The sequence below is a fragment of the Phocoena phocoena genome, chromosome 5 (assembly GCF_963924675.1).
Source record: "Phocoena phocoena chromosome 5, mPhoPho1.1, whole genome shotgun sequence".
NCBI lineage: Eukaryota > Metazoa > Chordata > Mammalia > Artiodactyla > Phocoenidae > Phocoena > Phocoena phocoena.
The window spans coordinates 68,240,781-68,261,777 of record NC_089223.1 but is presented as its reverse complement, the minus strand read 5'-3'; the positions used below and the strand labels follow the sequence as shown (position 1 = coordinate 68,261,777).

General features: G+C 36.4%; 1 protein-coding gene across 1 annotated transcript in view; it reads right to left on the bottom strand.

Annotated features, from left to right (window-relative positions):
- Positions 1-6,796: 6,796 nt before the first annotated feature.
- The window catches only part of NFXL1 (nuclear transcription factor, X-box binding like 1), a 52,637-nt gene continuing 38,436 nt past the window's right edge, over positions 6,797-20,997 (bottom strand). Inside the window, exons 19-23 of the mRNA XM_065877687.1 lie at positions 18,066-18,135; positions 13,888-13,992; positions 10,823-10,909; positions 9,957-10,010; positions 6,797-7,700 (exon numbers count right to left, since the gene is read on the bottom strand). Coding sequence (XP_065733759.1) covers positions 7,527-7,700; positions 9,957-10,010; positions 10,823-10,909; positions 13,888-13,992; positions 18,066-18,135 — 490 coding nt within the window. The 3' untranslated portion in view covers positions 6,797-7,526. The remainder of the gene's footprint in view (positions 7,701-9,956; positions 10,011-10,822; positions 10,910-13,887; positions 13,993-18,065; positions 18,136-20,997) is intronic.

Below are 20,997 nucleotides of genomic sequence, written 5' to 3'. Positions count from 1 at the left end.
TGGGTCCCACCCATAAGAACCCTTAATGACAGATCCTCTACAACCCCACCTCTTTGCATTCAAATAAGTTATTCTTCAGGGGCAGAGGGGAAGCCAAGCGGACTGCGGGTCCCGCCACCCATGCCCACCCCCAAACTTACGCCCCGCGACGGCAGCACGAAGAGGACAAGACCTGAGCGTTTGGGCTGTGGGAGACCGAGTAACTGGGAGCAAAGGAGTAACTTGTCGGCTCTCCCAAATCTCATCACATCCTAGACCATACTCTTTTGGCCAGAGCGTAGCCAAGTAAAAAATCAGAATAACTGCAGGCACTGGCAATTAAAGGGCAAGATTTTTATCTCAACAAAGGTTTAGGTTTCTAGGGCCAGCATTATTTGCTTTAGGCAAATGGAAACTAGCTTCTCTGTTTAGGGAAGGAACTGCTTTGCAAGAGTGCCTGAGACTTCGCTGAGGCTGCAGGAACCCGGGAGGGAACCTGAGCCTGCTTCCATAAACCTAGCAGCGATTTCCTGCGGAGAGCAATCACAGGCTGAATCCTAGGGGCCAACAGCTCTGTGCCTTTCTGTCACTCACCAGCAGCCCCTCTTCCTCAGGCAGCGTGAAGGAGGCACTGCAGGTATTTACAATGGTAGAGACTACCATTTGAAGCCCAAGTTGTTGTATGTTTGGCAGAAAACGACTACGCTTGAGTTTCTCTTAGAAATACATATTTTTTAATCCAACTTTAGTCAAGATCTAAGGAAAATTTTAAAAAATCACTCGAGGTTATTGAATAAATCCATCTCCATTATCCTGGCAGAGGCTATGCATAGTCAACAAAATATGTATCAGGCACTTGTTCCTTGAATATTATAGCTGGGGGAGGGGTGTATAACTTGTAAAATTGGGGGGGGGAAATCGGTATTTTGTTTCTGAAATGAAGTGAGAAAGAAAATATTGTAAGTGCATAGTACAACAGTTGAAATAGGGAGTTGAAGTAACCAGCCTAAGTTTTAAGTTTACACAGCTAGCAAGTGCTGAGCTGGAATTCCGCAGAGATGTAATTTCAGGACTGTGTTCTTCTAAGATACTGCCTCATCACACGTCATTGTCATCACCACAGGGACACCAGTCTGAAAATCAAAAGCCTAGGCGATTTGTCTGCCAACTCTACCTTGAGCAAATCCCCTAGTCTTTCTGGGCCAGTTAATTCAGTCTGTAAAACAAGGGTTGGATTCAATCCTCAAGGTTTCTACAGGCATTCTGACGCCAAGTATGAATTGCTATTCACCTCCTTTCTCTTCCACTTTCTGCCCTCTAGTGGAGGTGTTAAAGGAACTGTGAAATTTAAGTAGCTAAATCAGTGAATTTGAGATAGGTAGGGTAAATAAGTCTTCTCTTTCACTACTATACAGTACTGTTCTTCAGAGAGCTAAAGCTGATTGCACTGGTGAAACAGCATTCTTTAAACTTCCTTTTAGCAAGAAAACCCAACCAGTTCTAGGCACCAATGGCATCAGAGTAAATATTTGAGGTAGTCTTTGCATGAGGGCAAACAGGTATTTTTATTATATTCTTTGTAACAGACTTCTATAATGTAAGGAATCATAACAAATGTTAGAAATCTCATAACATATGTGAACTAATTTGAATATGCAGAGGGCTCACAGTAATCTTCAATGACCTATTTGAATTATTCCTTTTTAAAAAATTTGCCACATTTGCTTTTCAACTTAAAGTGACAACCATCATCTAGTTTCTTACATTTCATTTTACAAAAAGAAACATTTATGGCCTTTTGAAATTTTTATTGTCCAGTATTTCAAACATATATCTAACTAATTAGATGGTTTAAAAGAAAGAACATAAACCTTAATGAGATTTATGGGAAAATTAACTTAAAGGTAGTGAGTATACTTCTGGAAAGGGTGATTTTACAGATTAACCTTTAGTCACATTTCATGTACAGACCAATTTCAGTGCTTAGTACTACAAATAATGGCAATTTGAGAAAAAGAAAGAGATATCTTAGAGAAGCAGCCAGCATCCCCAGGATATGAAGAGGAAAGCAGTGGCTAAAATAGATATGCTATCCCACGGCTTAACACTCATCTAGGATTTATTAGCTGCCAGATGAACAAAATTGAGTTTCTGCCCTCACAGAACTTCCTGGCATAATGAATACATTAAACTGGGACTTCCCTGGTGGTCCAGTGGGTAAGACTCCTCAATCCCAATGCAGGGGACCTGGGTTCAAACCCTAGTCAGGGAACTAGATCCCACATGCATGCTGTAACTAAGAAGTCCCCATGCCGCAACAAAGACCCGGTGCAGACTAAATAAATAAATAACTTAAAGATAAATAAATACATTAAACAAACCCAAATATGTAAACTATGGAAACATACTTACAAGTAATATAGGACTATATTTCAGGGAGTCAGGATGTGATGTTTTTAGCTGAGATCTAAAGACGCAAAGCCTTTAAAATAAAAAAAAAAAATATATATATATATATTAAAGAATAGAGCAAGAAACAGGCGAATTGGACAATTACCTATTGCAGGGAAGGAGAGTTTACTTAAACTAAGAAGGGAAAACAACATGCCCACATCTGAAGTAATATATTCCAGCACACTGAAACATTCTGTATATGATAAAAGTAGGCCGTGCAGACATTCTGTTTGCTGTATATAATATTTCTGGGTCATCAATCTCTTACTCTAATATACTAGTCACTGGGAGAAGTAATAAGAACCGGCCCATAAAAAGTTTCAAAGGAATTTTATTTCTAGCACCCTCACACACCTAGTGCTAGCTCCCCCTCACCTCCAGGGCTGTCATTTGACTGCCCACATCCAGCCTAGTGTTCCTAGGGATAGTACCCCCTCAATGACAATGACCACGTGAGCAAAAACCAAGGTGCTCAGTTTACAACTTGTTTTTTTGACCTGTGAATCAATTTGTAAGAGGAGTTATGATGTTAAGTCACATTTATCTGTATTATTATAGCTAAGAATTTCTAAGCACTCTGTGCCAGGCACTTCACAAAGTGACGTGTATACTTTCTCAGTTTTTAATTCTTGAAACAAACCTAGTTTCCTCTGTTGTAAAATGAGAATAATAACAGCTCCGCTGCATAGGTTGTCATGGGGGTTAAGTAAATATAAAAAGTGCTTTAAAATAGTTGTAGACACATAATAATAGCTAACACTTACTGAACACTATTATTTCTCCTGGTTTCTATTTTACAGATGAGGAGGAAAGTACGTCTTACAAAAGTTAAATCTCACAACTAGAAAAGGGCAGAACCAGAATTGGAGCCCAAGCAATCTGGAACTAGACTGACCTCTTAACCCCTACCTCCTGTACAATTATTAAGACGGTAATGGAAAATGCCCCAAAAGTTTACGGCCTAGAATGACACTGTGAATTCACTCATTCATCCATCAAATAGTTATTGAGCACTGCAGTGGGTTGAATTGTGTCCCTCCCCAAAATTAATGTCCAACCGAAACTAAATATGTAACTTTCCTTATTTGGAAAGAGGGTCTTTGCAGGTGCAATTAGGTAAAATGAGATTATACTGGAGTAGGGTGGGCCTTAACTACAGAGTGTGTTCTCCTCAGAGACAGAAAAGGACACACACAGACACGGAGAAGGCAGCCAAGTGGAAATGGAGGCAACACTGGAGTGACGTATCTATGAACCAAGAAACGCCAAGGACTGACGCCCAAAACCAGAAGCTAAGAGAGAGGCATGGAACGGTCTCCTTCTCTGAGTCTCCAGAAGGAACCAACCCTGCTGACATTATGATTTTGGACATCTGGCCTCCTGAACTGTGACAGAATAAATTTCTGTTGCTTCAAGCCACTTTCTTTGTGATAATTTGTCACGGCAGCCCATGGAAACTAATACCAGCATCTGCTCTATGTGGCTCAGCATGGTTCCCCACTCTGGAGTTACAGCAGTAAACAAAACTGCACCGCCCTCACGGAGCTTTCCTTCTAGTGAAGGAGACAGACAATAAACAAATATAGAATACAGTGATAGGTCCTATGTAGCGCTATGAGGAAAAAATATTGTATGAAGATAGAGAACACCAGATGAGGGTGGTAATTAGGGAATGTCTCCCTAGAGGCGTTTTAACCCGAATGAATCTGGATTGTGGAATTTTAGGCTGTATATGGGTAACTCTTCACAGCACCACTGAAATACATGCCCTTGCGTTAACTGCAAATAAAACTTAGCAAGAAGAGCAGATCAGCAAACAACAGGCCTAAACTTGCTCAACAGACCAAGATTCTGAAACACATGAAAAGGGTTTCCCAGAAAGGACACCCGTAAGAGTTTCTGGAAAGCAGAGGGGTTCCCAGCTCCACTCACTCCTGCCAAATTGTCATCTCTTCTAGGACATAGTAACCAGTACTCTGCTTTTCCCTCCTTCTATGAAGCTGGCTAACCTCAGAGGTAGACCCTAAGGTCTAAGGCTTAGACAGTAGTCTAATCACTGTCACTGAATAAAGAGGCAGCTTCCACAGACCAAAGAGATACAGCTACCTTACATCAGCTCTAGCTCCAGAGCTCAGACTTCTGTCTCACTTCCCAGTACCCAGGGATGGACAAACCTAGCCGCCGGAGGAGTCCCCTGGGTCATCTGAAATAACACAAAGAGCCCAAATTTTTTATAGGTCATCTATAAACACTAACACAAATACTTATCTCTTTTTAAAAATTTTAACATTCATAGCCGTGAAGTTCAAGCATCAGACTTCTTTGCAAAAAGCAAACATTTTTAATGTTTTGCTTCAGTAAAGTTCCTTTGGCAATTTCAGCAAAGATTACACCAATTTATTTGAAATTATTTGATTTTAATTTAGACTTGAATAATGAAATTAATTGAAATACAAGCACTTAGGTGTTGGTCAATCCCTAAAAGTGTTTAAACTGAAAAATACTAAAAGATTTCAATATAAATATTCCACAAATTTCAAACAGTAAGCTAATAAACTTTTATGATACACAGTAAATAGGAAAATAAGGCCATCACATTCACATTTTTGTCTATGTCATTGTGAGTGGCTATTTGGTAACTCTTCCATTCCTTCTCTAATTGGCTTAGACTGAAGCAAAAAGGTCAACATGTACCGCTTTATTTCCCTCAGAACAAATTAATGTTAAGTATTTAAACAAAATTTCATTTCATTTTGACCTTAAAGAAATTATTTATTTCCTCCCCACTCCACTCATTGTGCAGCAGTTTCCGCAGCGTCCTCAGGCCACTCCTTCAGGGCAGTGGGGAACCGAGGGAACTACAGGCCCGAATCACTGAGTCGAAGCACCACCAGCACCTCCACCCTGGGCTGCCTCCCGCTCATCTCCCTCCCTGCTTTTACCTTTGATTCCTTAGAGTCTTCTCTCCACACAGCAGCCAGAAGACAGTTATCTTAAAAGAACGATGGCCAACAACTATTCCCCACTTAAAACCTTCCAGTGCTGCCCACTGCAGCTAGAAATAAACCCCCATTCCACAGCATGGTATATCAAGCACACTGTGAACTGGCCCTGGGCGCTCTCTCCCCGTCACTCACTCAGCTCCAGCCACACCAGCCCTTCTGTCTGTTCCTCAGCTCTGCCAAGCATCTCCCAACTTAGTGACTTCGTACTCGCTGATTTCTCTCCCTCACAGACTTTTCCCTCAGATCTTCAAATGTCCCCATCTCAGAGAGACTTTCCCAATCTAAACTAGCCAGTGCCTTTTCAGCCCCCTCTTTCATCACTTTCTGTAACATTTCTCTCATTTTTTAACATCACTTATCATACATGAAATCACGTCCATTTTATTGTGTATCTATTTCCTGCCCACTCTCTTCCACTCCTTAACAGGTCCCTGAGAGGATCACCATTATCTCCAGTACCTAGAAGGTTCCTGGCACGCAGTAAAGGCGTATGTTGATTGAATAAATGAATGAATAGTTGGGCAACTTTGGGTTAATTAATTAAGCTCTGAGCTACTAGCCAAGCAAATGAGAAACAGCAAACTGCTTCATTTATTATTCACTCAATCTCCCTCTTCCGCTCACTAGATTCTTCCACACAAATCAGAAAGAAAACTTAGCAAGAACACAAGCCCAACAAAGAGGCATGAACTAGGCTTCAGGTTTGTTTATTAGGCCAAGATTTTGAAATACATGAAAAGAGCTTACCACATGGACATCTAACATTCATTTTAGAGTACAGTAAGGTAATGACTTGAGTGTTAACAGCTCTAGTTTAGAGCTTCTGAAACACCAACCCAGTAACGCTAACATTGGGAAAGGTAAAAAAGAAATCTAAAATTAAAACAAAAATACCATAAAGAAAGGAATGACTGCCCTTCCACTTTAGATACCAGCTAATACTTGATTAAGGAACATAACATTAAAGAAACTGAGTTAAAGAAAGCAAAATTTTAAAATCCTTCTTTGTACTTTTACCACTTTTTAGTACCTATCAATTACTATGTTTTACATCAAGCATTAGAGTTTTATACCTTGATAAAATTATAGGTTCCTGAATATTTTAAATAGTAAATATTCTAGATTAAAAATTTGGTATGAAAAATTTTAATGAAAACATTAATTATACAAAAATTAAATAGCAAAACCATTTAAAATGACTTACAATTCAAACAGACTTGGCTTACTGATATTTCTCTATCAGCTTGTTTTCATAAGAACTTATTATTTCCAGCTGAAAAAAAATCTACTTATATGATTGTGGTAAGAAGAAATGAGAATAAAGTACATAAAGCTCGTAAGCCTGTGCTCAGCATATATTGCTCATAAATATTAACTTTTCTTTTATTATTACTTTGTATTATTACTTTAAAAAAACACATACAAGTTTTACAAAACATGTCAACTTCAGTTAAAAGCTTCTTATATAAGACATAGCCACATGTGAGGAATCTAGCCTGGCATTTTTTGAAAACAATTATATTTTCCTCTGAGTGACATACTACCTAAAATTTTACTTCAATAACTGATAAAAATTCCTCACTAATAAACCAATTTCTGAAGTCTAATTATATAGCTTCATGTTATAATTTATGAGGTCTTTTAGAGGATATATATATTTTAAAAAGTACAAAGTTACATGACCAGGAAAAGTACCTTTTAGTAAGTAACCAAAACATTGTGAAATATTCCTCTTACTACACATACGGCTCAGTTTCATCTTAATTTTGCCCAAAGAAAAAAAAGATGGCTCTAAATAGTAAATGAAACAGTTATGTTAATAGAAGGAAGCACAATGAACAACTAACATGTTACCCTGCCACTGGCTATGCCTTATGAAATATTTTACAATTTCAGTCATGCTTTTACTATTGCCACTTCTAGTATGCTAATTAAGATAAAGATTAACATTCTGTCCTTCTAACAACCGCTGGAATAGAGAGATGAATGTGAATATATATTATGTTCTACAACATTCACTTTCTAATATTCCAAATTTAACAACTTATCGAAATCTAATCTGAGGTATATTAAGAGATCAAACATTTTTTAATCCACACCATGGGCTATGTACCATGCAAACACTAAAACCACAACTGCACACACTGGAAAGAGATAATATTTATATTTTTGCCACAGCGTTAGCTCAACTGCCACTTCATCTCTCTTCCTGTTCTTCTTCCGACGACCCTTCAGTCTGTTTTCAAAAGCCTCCAGTTCGGCCTAAATCAAAACAGTATCATTTTTATTAAATTCAATACACACATTGATTTAAAATTTTCCACTTAGATAAAAATAAATTTGGGAAATGTTTTAATAGTAATGGTATATAATAAACATATTGATCTGATTTTTTAAAACAACATCTCTCCACTACTGATTGTATTCAACAAATTCAGAACTTAGGTAAGCAGAAAGGGAACTAGGGAGTAGTGAAAGAGATTGTTTCAGATTGAAGGCCTGTCTTTGATACTAAATACAGAAACATCTGATTTAAAATATAGACATTAGTTTTATACATCAACACCATTAACCTATAATTAATGGGGCTCTATAATATACAGCTTCTAGTAAGTGCTAACAGATGACCCATTAGAATAAAGATACCTATAATTCTAGTTTTATACAATGCTGGTATAATAAACATTACTGGCTTGTATGAAAGAAATTCAAGTGAGTGAAGAGAAAAAAGCTGCCGGAAATTGATTCCTCTCTGTCAAATACATTTCAAAACACAGAGTAAAAATTCTTCAGGGGAAAAATGCTTCATGCTTTAAATCAAAATGACTCTTTTAGAAAGTAGAACTATAGAAAAAACTCGTTCTAAAAAAGGATAACTCGGGCTTCCCTAGTGGCGCAGTGGTTGAGAGTCCGCCTGCCAATGCAGGGGACGCGGGTTCGTGACCCGGTCTGAGAGGATCCCACGTGCCGCAGAGCGGCTGGGCCCGTGGGCCGTGGCCGCTGAGCCTGCGCGTCCAGAGCCTGTGCTCCACAACGGGAGAGGCCACGACAGTGAGAGGCCCGCGTACCGCAAAAAAAAAAAAAAAAGAAAAAAAAGGATAACTAGATGACACTCATTATAAAGTATAGATTTTCAGTCTACTGTTAAGAACTTACTTATTAAACTTTAATGAATGATAATATAACACGATACACTATAGTGCATTGTTATTAACTAAAACCGGATACTTATTAACTAAAATATATATGTAATATTCATGCAAGATTCTGTAAATGTGTATTTAAAAGGAAATAGAAATTTCAGTTAACATATCCATGACTTTGCTCATAAACCACACTGGAAGAAGACTTAACATATACTTAATATAAAGTGGCATTCTTCAAAGAACCAAAATGTCAGAATATTCTCAAGTAGTTGTTGATATACAGCACAAGGTCAAAATATACTAAAAGCAGTCAAACTTGAGAACTACTGACACAGTAAAATAACTAATGCTTTAATGATGACTCACAGTCATCAAGCTTGGTTTAAATTATTTTCTATACACTCTGTTTAAAAGGTGAGTAAATAGAGAATATGTTTAAGATTTCTATCCACAACTGTTTATGAAAAGGGGAGGAAGGGACACCCTAAACTATTCTTAATAATTTAATCTCCCAGGATTTTAGTCGATCCATGTTTTACTGTATTAGCTCTGATAACTTATTTTTTGGTATTAGGCAAACCAACTTTATAGAACCATAAAACACCAGAGGTCATTTTATCCCACCCTTGCTACATGAGTTGTTTTTAATGCCCTCTCTCAAGTCATGCAAATTTCAATTTCTTCATTCATAAAGGCAACAGTTTGCATACAATATATACTGCTTGATAAGTATAAAGCAACTCAAAATACAAACTGACAAAAAATTACATGTCACTATTACAAAGTTAAGACACTCTTTGGAGTGTATGATCAATAAATACAGTATTTGAGCAAACAGGGGATATCAGGAATGTACTTGTTATCTAGGTAATAAAGAACAGATAAAAATCCTGCATTCAAGAATCTAATCGGTAAATAAGGGGATGTATTATTAAAACAAATGTATTGGTTAGTAAACAGCACTTATTTGTCACAGATAACCTATAACTCAGTAAAACAGAACTCAAATAATTTTAGGTGAGCGAAGACATGCACTGCAGAGGATGACTTAAAATGGATGCTGCCATGCCCTGACCCTCACCCCTCAACCAAAAGAGGAGTTATCTCTTGAGAATGGACGAAACTGGCAAGCAAGTAAATTGGGAATACACAAAATATCTGTGAACATACAAGGTCCCGTGCTTCTTCAGAGGTTCAGTATACCTGGACTGAAGTAAGTGAATGGCTAATTTTTGTTTTACAGGAACTGTATTTTCAGTCCAGAACTGAGCTCACCAGATTCTAATCTGTATGTTTCCACATATCTTGTATTTGCATAAAAACTAACGATGATGCAAAGAGACAGAAGTTTGGGTATTTTTTGTTCAGTTACCTGTTGTCTTCGTTTTTCCTCTTCAAGAGCAGCTTTGGCTTCTGCTTCTTTTATCTGTTTATGGACATTTAAAAGTAAATTAACATTGTAATCATCAAATTTTACATAGAATTTTAACATCTTTCCTCCCAGGCTCCACTAACCCATAACAACTTCTGGGAGCTTTAAATTGAAAATTATTTAAAGAAACGTAAATGTTATATACCGAGAAGTGTTACCAAGGTACTATCTAACAGATAGGGGGTAAGGGGAGGTAGGTTGTTATACCTTATATAAACATTTCAGCTTAACAACTATAAGAGATATTAGATCACAGTTCAAAGAGTTACAACACTGTAAACTGAAATACTTTAAAACTGGATTTTTTCTCTTAAGTTACCATACTAAGACTCTATAATAAATTATTGAATACCACTCTTTGCCTAGAGTTGAAATTGACCATTTTCCTAAAATGCCCTCTCTGGAAGGGAATCCTTAGCTTCAAACAAAACCAAGAGCCTACTCCTTGATTGGGTTGATGGACAGAAACAGTGATGCTAGAAGTAACCCAAACAGCAAAGAATCCCAAAAGCTTATTTTTGTGTTATTTTAACATAATTTTCAGGAGGCTTACACTAACATTAAGATGAATAACTATGTTCCAGAGCACATACACTAACTGGTACAGAGGATGGAAAAATCTAGTACACACCAGACCATAAAAAGCACACCTGAGGGTTCAGAATAGGCTAACAAACTAGGCTTTTATCACAAAAACATAAAAGGATGAGATTTCGAGTTGTTCATAATAAGCACATAAATTAATGCACAAAATAAGTAGGGAAAGGCTGCTAACACATTAAAAATGACATTTAACCTGACATTACCTCAGATGCTTTCCGCTTCATTTCCTTGCATGTTATGTCACATTCTATGGAAATCTGATTTTCACGTACTTTGTTGCACTGCAATTCCTACAAATAAAGTTTTTAAAAATTTGATTTTAAAAGGTTTTCCCTCGAAGTTGTAACTGTATGCCATAAAAAAGCCGAATTCCTCTAGCAGCTTAGGATTACGCATACTATTTAAGTCGTGTTAATATTTAATAATGACATGGTTGCATGCATTAAATGTCTTAGTTCAAACAGTGATTATTCTCTATCTCTTAACTGCAAAAAAAGTGAATACCATAAAATTAAAACCATCCATTTAATAATCATTTATTAAACACCACTACCAACTTAGCTTCAATTTCATTTTTATTCTTCATTTTTCTTTATCTTTTCTTGTTATTCTTCTAAAGCTTCCAGGGAGGTACTAGAGTAGTGCCATCCAACACAGCTTTCTGAAATGATGGAAATGTTCTAAACGTGCACTACTCACAACGGTAGCACTTACCACACATGGTGCCTGAGCACTCAAAGCATGGCTACTGAAATCGAGGAACTGAATGTCATATATTATTTAATGCTGATTCATTAAAATTCTAATTTAAATAGCCATATGTGGCTGGTGGCTACCCACTCAGTGCAGTTCTACAGTTTTCTGGAGAGCTAAAAAATTTTCTCTCAACCATTTTATCTTTTTAAAAAATGTTTAGATGAAAATCATTCTAAAGCTTATATCTGTACTTCACTGTCTCCTTAATGGAATAATAAAAAACAAATCTACTCTTTTATTGATGAGGTGACATCAATACTACGATCAATTTGTGTACTATTCTGTAATAAAATAAGTGGTCCTTATTTTAAACAGTCTTAGACTTTGCTTTTGGAGATCTTTTATCTGCCTTTTATTCGTTCCATATTTTTTGCTGCCAGATGTCACTTTTGCTCTAAGTGTACCTATTTGTACCAGTTGCTCCTTTCCCACCACACCCTCAGACACTAGTTTTTTAGTTCATATCTACCAGGGTTAGGAAATGAGATCACCAAATCCTGAGCAAAGTACATATACTTTAATGAAGCACTTTATAGCACAGAATTTTGGCTGAGGTTGGTGATAAACACAGTCTTGTTATCCAAGGACAGGCCAGGCAAAGGAAAAATAATATGGACAAACATTAGAGACACAAATAAATACTGCATGTTTGTGGACATGAAGTCTATCAGCCTGGAAGAAGGATCATCATATCTTTTCTCATTCAAAAGGTACTTATAGAGTACCTGTTACATGAAAAGCACTGTATTAGGGACAGGGGATACAACAAGGAAAAAATTAATATGGTAAATGCTGAACTAATAATAGCTGCTACTATTAAATATAGCAGTCACTGTGCTAAATGCTATATAAGCATTATCTCTTTCATTCCTTTCAATAAGCCTATGTATAAACTATTTTACAGATGAGGAAACAAGGTTACACATGTCCCTGGAATCACAAAGCGCTTAGTCATGAACCTAGCACAAAGTACAAAGAAAGCCAAGAGGAAGGAGCACCTAAGTCTTCCCAAAGGAGGCAGAGGAATAAAAACCTTCCTAAACAAGGAAATGGTTGCCCTGAGTATTAACAGGATTCTAGAAAGCAGAGCAGTAAAGGAAAAAAACAAATATATGGCCACAGATTAAAGGGGACATAGCAGATGTGTTAGGGCACTTAAGTAATGGATTCACAGAGATGACTGCCAGGGGATGAGACTGGACAGGAAGGCAAAGGTAATATCATAGATCCCCCTTTATGCCAAGTCTCTACATACGTACACCTTCCTTGTAAAGTGCATATTTTTTCCCAAGTGATGAAGAACCACGACGAACTTAGATTGGAAGTATTACAATTAGAGGCAAGGAAATCTGTTATGAAGCTGTTTTCAAAGTCCAAGCATAATCTGCTGCTAGAGTTCTAATGGGTGGCAAACTGCACTCGGACAGTAAGATGAGATTTCAGAGAAAACTTGAGAAACATTTCAGACTAAAAGTGATTTGACTGAGTACTGATTTTCATATAAAGGTGGTCCATTTAAATATCTAACACTTAGGGATCCAACTCCAGAAAAGCTCAGGCCTATAAATTTAAATTCAGAAGTTACCTGAATCCACGAAATTATATAGTAGGAGCTATAAAAGTAAATGAAAAGTAAAGGTCCTCAATAAAAGCTATACATTTTCAATAAATATTTGCTGAATGGATGAATAAATGAGTGAACTGAAACAGAAAGGAGAGTAGCTTTAGGGAACAACCATAAGAATATGAAGGCAAAAAAAGACCTTACAACTATAACTGAGAAAGAGAAAATCAGAAGTCAAGAAAGAAGAAATCTTCAAAGGAGTCAACAGTGTCAACATGAAAGTGAAGGAAAAGAACTGACCTTTAAGAGTTCAGTGAGATTCTTCAATCCTAAGTTTTGCTAAATGGTATGTAGTTTGCTTCCACTGAGCTTTCCAATCATTAGCTTTTGCCCTTTTACGCCTTCATTACCAGTATTTTATCTTAAAATTAACTCTCTCCAAATTTGAATGTTATTGTATAATTTTATAAGGCTACATGTATGTGAGGTCTTTTTAAGGCAACACGTTCACAACATAATACTGACGGTAAAAAAATGTCATAAATAAGAGCAACAAAGGTTAATTCCAGACCATTTCTTAAATCATGAAACTTACTTATTACTCACATTGTGCATCTTGTGCAAAGACCTCAAATCTAGAACACACTGATTCTATCCAAAAAAGGGCACTGAACTCAGTTCCAATATAAAATAATCCTCTTTTACTATTAAACTGCAGAAAACTAAATTGTCAAACAAAGCTGATTTTTAAAATAAACATTTGCAGAAATAGATATGCCAATAATAAAAAGATTCTAAGAAATAAGACCTTAAAATTAAGTCAAAAAAATAAAGTCAAAGAACTACCAAAATACAGACTCCCCCTCCCTGCCAAAAAAACCCCCACAAAACAACAAAACCAACAAAAATGTACACAGAAAAGAATTTTCAATAACTTAAAATATATACCTTTTTAATTCTTTTACAAGGACATCTAAGTTTCACCTTTTGGTTGCAATTAAAGGGACATTCACCAGGATGGCACATTTCTTTGCATCTATGACCACAAGGAAGCTAAAATAAAACCAAAATAAAACAATTATATATTTATATTTTAGTCATACTCTACCTCCCCTTTCCCCAGCAACTATTTTAAGAAAAAGTCCATTCCAATAGGGTCAATAAATCCTGGATAATTGGCTGATTTTTCAACTTTTTTCTTTTGGATATAAATTACCTTAATTCCCAGAAATGCTCAATATTCTCCCTGGTTCCACTCTAACAGCACATCTTACATCACTCTTGAGGCTAGAGCCACGTGACTAATTTCTGGCCAACGGAATGTAAGCGTAAGTGCTTTTGCGCCTTAAAGCTTCTCAAGAGCACACATCCATGTTCTTCCCTCCCAATGTGCTGGAAATGAGGATATCTAGAGCAACAGTGGGGCCCATGACTCAAAGAGAGCAGAGCTGCCCTGCTAACTTGGGTCCCTGGTTCTATACGTGGAGCACTGTGACACATCCACCTTCCCTTGTAAAGGCAAAGTAATGCCATTAGTCCTGAAAAGGTATTCAAACTCATGAGTAATCATGGAAATGTAAACTAAAATCATGAGATGCCATAAGACTGGCAAACATTTTTAAATTTTGACAATACCAAGTATTGGTAAGGATATGAAACAAAAGGAGCTATAAAATCCTGACGGTAAATTGGAAAATTTACTGGTTACATATAATTATTTTGGAACTCAGTATGACTTTAAGTTGAAATTACACATTCCCTATGGCCAACCAGGTGCACTACAAAGAGAAATCTATACACATAATACCAGAATGTACAAACATGAACATTCATAGCAGTATAACTCTACCTATCTACCTACAGTAAAATAAATAAACTACAGTAGATTCACAATGGAGTAAATGGACTACAGCCACACGTAATAAAAATGACAAGCACAATGTAGAGCAAACAAAGCAAGTCACAAAAGTTCATACTTTTGAACTTTAAATATAAAATTATGCAATCAATATTGCTTCCAGATATACCCACAGTAAAAACTTTAATTTACAGTAAAAATTATAAATTAAAGCAAGGAAATAATTATTATAAAAGGCAAATGGTGGTAACATAGAATAGAGGGTGGGAACTACACTAAGAAAGAAACTTTGGTAGACTTCTGAGATGCAGCAATGCTAAATTTTTTGACGTAGGTGGAGTTACATGGTGTTCACTTTTTAACCATTTGTTAAACTGTACATATATGTATTATGTACTGTTGAGTATGTAATAATTTCATTATTTTAAAAAATCAAATCACATGACCATTTCCCTGTTAGATGTGCAAGTATGTATTATCTCAAAAGCCAGGTTATATTCTGAAAGAGCAGAAAAGTAGTACCAAAGAAAGTTGATTAGAATGTATAATATATAGTGACTGTATCTTCATTATAGATTTCACAACAAAAAACAGAGGTTTTTCTAAAACATTCAACCTTGATATTCATTTAAAGATGAGATATCCTACCCCTTCCACTCACAGTGAGATGGTTTTCTTCTACTCTACTCAGCCCTTAGTATCATTCTGCTAGTGCTTTGGTTAAGTCATACCAAATGGCTTACCAATAAGCAACACGGTCTAGTTCAAAATGTTTCATTTTAATCCCAATAATTTAAAAATTTAAAAAGCGCTCTTTAAAAATAATTAAGGAAAGCTTGAAAATCAATATTATTTGTGGATAAATACCCAAACCATAATCACCACAGCCAGCAGATCTATAGCACTTACCATACACTAAGACCTTTACATGTTATTAACTCACTTAATATTCAGCACTCTAAAGTGAGTGTTACTACTGCCCCCATTTTACACATGAGCAATCTGAGATACAGAGACATTAAACAATTTGCCCAAGTAAAAAATAGAAAAGCTTGCATAGGAGTGATAAAACCAAATTCAGAAATAATTTTTAAAAGTAGAATTGTATATGTGGGGCACAATTTAAATAAAGGTGCAGTTCTTAATATCTTTACATTTCCTTTTAGTTTAATTCAAACCTAATTGAACAGTCAAAGAGACACATAGAGTGTATATCAAAGAAGTGGTGGAGCTGGAAGGACATGCCTATGCCATTCCCACAGTTCACACTTACACTCACACTCAATATACATTTACCAACTACCTAATATGTACAACCAGGGAACCAGAGACTGGATATAAAGACAAACATGACACAGTTCCTGCCCACAAGAAATCTACAGTATGGAAAGGGGAGGAGAAAGCAAACAGGAATTTATCAATGGATCAGAATTTGTCATAATCCCATACCGTAACTCCGAGTCTAAGATATCTATGGCAGATTCAAAAAGACAAAGTTCTTGGCTGATCCAGAGTATGAGTTGATACCATAGCCTACTGGTTCTCAAAGTGTGGTGCCAGACCAATAGTATCACCCTTATATAACAGCATATTAGAAATGCAAATTCCTGGGCCTCCACTCCAGGCCCACAAAATCAGAAACCCTGGGGTGGGGCCCATTAAGCTTTTTAACAAGCCCTTGAAGTGATTCTCATGCACACTAGAGTTTGAAAAACACTGCTGTAGTCTTATCAATGTCAAGAGAACAAAAACTAGAATGAGCTCTATTAACCACAGTAATACTCACCTGTCCACCCCTAGACTGTTCTAAACCATAACAGCCATTTGGATTGTTCCCAACCTAAGAATACATTTTTCAAGAAAGTCCAAGGAGACACTAGCAATACCAGGGGCTCCAGAATGGCCTAGATCCCAAAAATGATGAGCATGAGAAAAAATTTTTTAAATAAATACTGCCCACTCATCTCCAGTCCCACCAAATGGCGTAACAGGATCACAAATGAATCATGGCCAAGGCAATGCTAAATTGCAAATTAGCAACCCCTGAATTCAATTTTATTTCTAACTGCAACCTCATACCAAGTTACTGTGTCAGGTTAAAAATAAAACATTCTCAACTACTTATTACCTGGAATTTTAATCTGGACAGAAGAAAATTTATTTTAACAAGGGAAAACTTAGAATTTGAAGAATTCAGAAAATTAAACTTGAAATATCCCATGCCTCTAGTTTCACTCATATAACAAAGACAGGATTATTAAAATAATCATTTATTGCTTGAAATGTCTCCCTTTTTGTAATCTTACATAACTTTTAAAAATCACAGGTGCAATTTCCAAGTTGTTAAAAACCGTAATCCATAAAAAGTGTCCAAAGTTTTAGTTAAAAGGAAATACTGTAAACAAAAAGGCATATCATGAATTGATTTCTCTTTTTATTTAATCAAAGAGACAATACTGTATTTAAGACTTCATTGTCATCTCTTCCGATTCTAAATAGGATGAGAAATACTTAGATAAGTATATAAAGACAAATAATTAAAATAAAAGAGGTGCTATTAGTACATCTATAAGTCAAAAGATTTCCTTTATAAATGTCCACCCAAATGAAATAGCCATCACTTCCCTACCCCCGACAACAGCAAAAAAGGTACAGCCTAACTGTTAAGTTGGCCAAGCAGAGATAGACTACTTTTCGTATCTCAAATCATTGCTGGGCTAAATCACCAACCAGTGAGTTTTTACCTTTTTACTCTGAACCACTTTCAATAAATTAGTTTAAATACAACGCATATACAAGCACCAGAATCTCTAAAAGCAAAACTTTATATATGAATGCTTTATATTAATTCAAGATAATAATGAGCTTTAATGTTTACACACACACACACACACACACACACACGCACATTATCTGTTTTTTTCTGCTGTGGATTTACTGTCCAACTGCCCATGAGCCACACGGTTCTTGATCTACTTATATTTTAAGGTGGGTAAACATTAGGTCAATATTTATTGTGTAAAGTACATAAGCTATCTTTAAAACTGCTTAAAAAAATCTTCAGAGTCATTCCTGGTCCTAATATCCCCAAATGTCATAAAGAGATGTGCTTCTACCCTAACCATACGTTTCTACAGACATCAATCACATTTCCCTTTCTGTACCCGCATTTCTAGGGGTCCAGAAAAGACCTGGAATAGGATGACCAAACAATAAAAGAGAAACAATGCCTAAGAAATACAACGTAAAAGATTCTATTAAATCTTACCTCTTTAGGACACTGATTTTTGCAACAACTAAGGAGGTTCTTTTCATTTACATCAGCTGTGGTTATTTTTCTAAAAAGATGAGAGGAAGTTTTGATGACATTCAAACAAAAGTCCATTTTATAGTATGGTTTTTCTAAAAAATAACTCAATTTCAAACATATCCATAAAATTATCTTACTTATTTACTTCATTTTTTAAAGAAATATTTTAATTGTATCTCATCTGTAACATCCTCAATTTACTTAACTGTTTTGATAATTCAAACCTTCTAGCCCTGTATCTTCCACCAACAAATCAAATGCCAAAAATGGCAACTGCTGCAAAAAGGAAGTACAAAACACACACAAAATATCTACACCTGACCTTTCTTTAACAGTTCCTGCTAGTTATCTCTCCCTGTAGATCAATCATTATTCATAATTATAATTCTTTGTAAAGCTTCTACATAAAAGATTTCAAACTAATGGTTCAATATGTTACTTAAAAATTGACTGAGGGCTTCCCTGGTGGCACAGTGGTTAAGAATCTGCGTGCCAATGCAGGGGACAAGGGTTCAAGCCCTGGTCCACGAAGATCCCACATGCCGCAGAGCAACTAAGCCTGTGCGCCACAACTACTGAGCCTGCGCTCTAGAGCTTGCGAGCTACAACTACTGAGCCCACGTGCCACAACTACTGAAGGTCCCGCACCTAGAGCCTGTGCTCCGCATCAAGAGGAGCCACCGCAACGAAGAGTAGCCCCCGCTCACCACAACTAGACAAAGCCCGCATGCAGTAACAAAGACCCAACTCAGCCATAAATAAATAAGTAAACAAACAAATAAATAAATAAATTTATTAAAAAATTGACCGAGAGAAAATGCTCACTCAGATTTACTTCTAAAGAACAGGGAAAAAAATGTTACTTCAAATTGAGGAGTTTAGGCTATTCAGTGGGAAGTGCAGTAAGCTTATTAGAAAAACTTTTTTCAGTTGATTTTGGATTAAGCCATCTATTAATGTTAGAAATTGATTCAGATCATTTTAGATCAATCTGTGCTTTTATATGTTTTCAGTGTGTAATTCAGAAAAAGTCACAAACACCAATGAATAATAATTCCTAACAGCTCAATAGTAGACACTGCATGAGTCAGTAAACAGTGACATTCTAAAAATCCCCATCACCTGTGTCTCACTTTACTCTTCCCCATTACCTCCCTTCTCCTTTCCTTTATTTTCTTTTCCTGTTCCCTTCACTAGACATAATTGCCAAAATATACCATAAGTTTAGCCTCACTAATGTCAAAACTATTATCTTAAGTATTTGTTTCAAATTGGCTATAAATGTACTCTAAGATACCACATGCAATTTTCCCGGCAAAGTTGCACGTAATAATAACAAAGTTTTTACTCTGGCTCTATTAAAGTTGTATATTTTCATTCTTACAGGTAAGGTGCTTACCTCTTAAGAGCTAATATCACTTTGTTCCTGTTACTCTATCATTAGGAATAAGCTTTTCAAGGCCTGCATCTTTTATATCTAATTTCTATAGAAGAAATTACATGAAGCAAAAAAGGATCAAAAGGAAAAGATGACTTATGAAATTATTCACTGAACTGAAAGTAAATGAAATTATTGGGACAAATACTAAGACTGAAGAATTCTATATAAAAACATATACTTTAAACATGCATTCAAGAAACAGAAGAAGCAACTCTGGATAGCTATGGTAATGGAAACCACCTCAGTCCAAATATATCCACACATTTCCCCCCAAAATCATTCAGTTCATTAATAACAAACAAAATCACTCAAATCCTATGACCTCAGCAAAGCCAGAAGACAGAAATTTCTACAAACTTCAAATTACCTGTAAGTAGAAAAATAAACACCAATTCCTAGCAGAGCTATTTCTCAAGCTCCCATATAGCAAGTCTTTTCAGAGAGCTTGGTAGAGTTCTGGAAAAACTGAGCAGAAAAGAGAAGAGGGGCACTGAGCTAACATCACACAAGAAAGACAAAGTCCACCATAAATGTAAAAATACTGAAAAAGTCTTGGTGGATCAGAGCACCAACTAAAGAGAAGAGACTTTAAAAACTGCACAAGAATCAAGGAGCCAATATTGGAAAGGCAACACTCTGCGGAACAAGACAGTAAAAAGGGAAGGTGCCCTTTGGAGATGACACGACAAAGGGAAAAAGAAGCAAGAGAGGGAAATTTAGGATCCTGAAAGACCAAAGAAAACAACTTCTTGGGACTTCCCTTGTGTACCAATGGTTAAGACTCCCGTGCTTCCACTGCAGGGGACACAGGTTCAATTCTTGGTCAGGCAACAAAGATCCCTCATGCGGAGGGGCACGGCCAAACAAAAGAAAACAAAACAAACAAAAGAAAAGAAAACTACCTCTTCTCATCAGTCCTCACCTAGTAATAAAGCAAAATTGTCCTCTTAACTCTCCCTACAAAACTTATGAAAGTAAAAATTATAATTTTTTAAAATTTCAACAAAATAATTTTAATATTTAAAAAGAATAAAATTTGACTTTCCAATTTAAAGCATGAGTCCAGAGTATAAGAGACAAAAACAAATTTAAGATAATATTAACAGGCATTTTTCTGCAAGTATTTATGCTCAAAAAATCAGACATAAACTCATATTCTCAAATTTAATCTAAGGGCTTCCCTGGTGGCACAGTTGTTAAGAATCTGCCTGCCAGTGCAGGGGACGCGGGTTCAAGCCCTGGTCCGGGAAGATCCCACATGCTGTGGAGCAACTAAGCCTGTGCACCACAACTACTGAGCCTGTGCTCTAGAGTCCACAAGCCAACTACTGAAGCCTATGCTCCTAGAGACTGTGCTCCGCAACAAGAGCAGCCACTGCAGTGAGAAGCCCATGCACGGCAATGAAGAGCAGCCCCCACTCGCTGCAACTAGAGAAAACCCATGCGCAG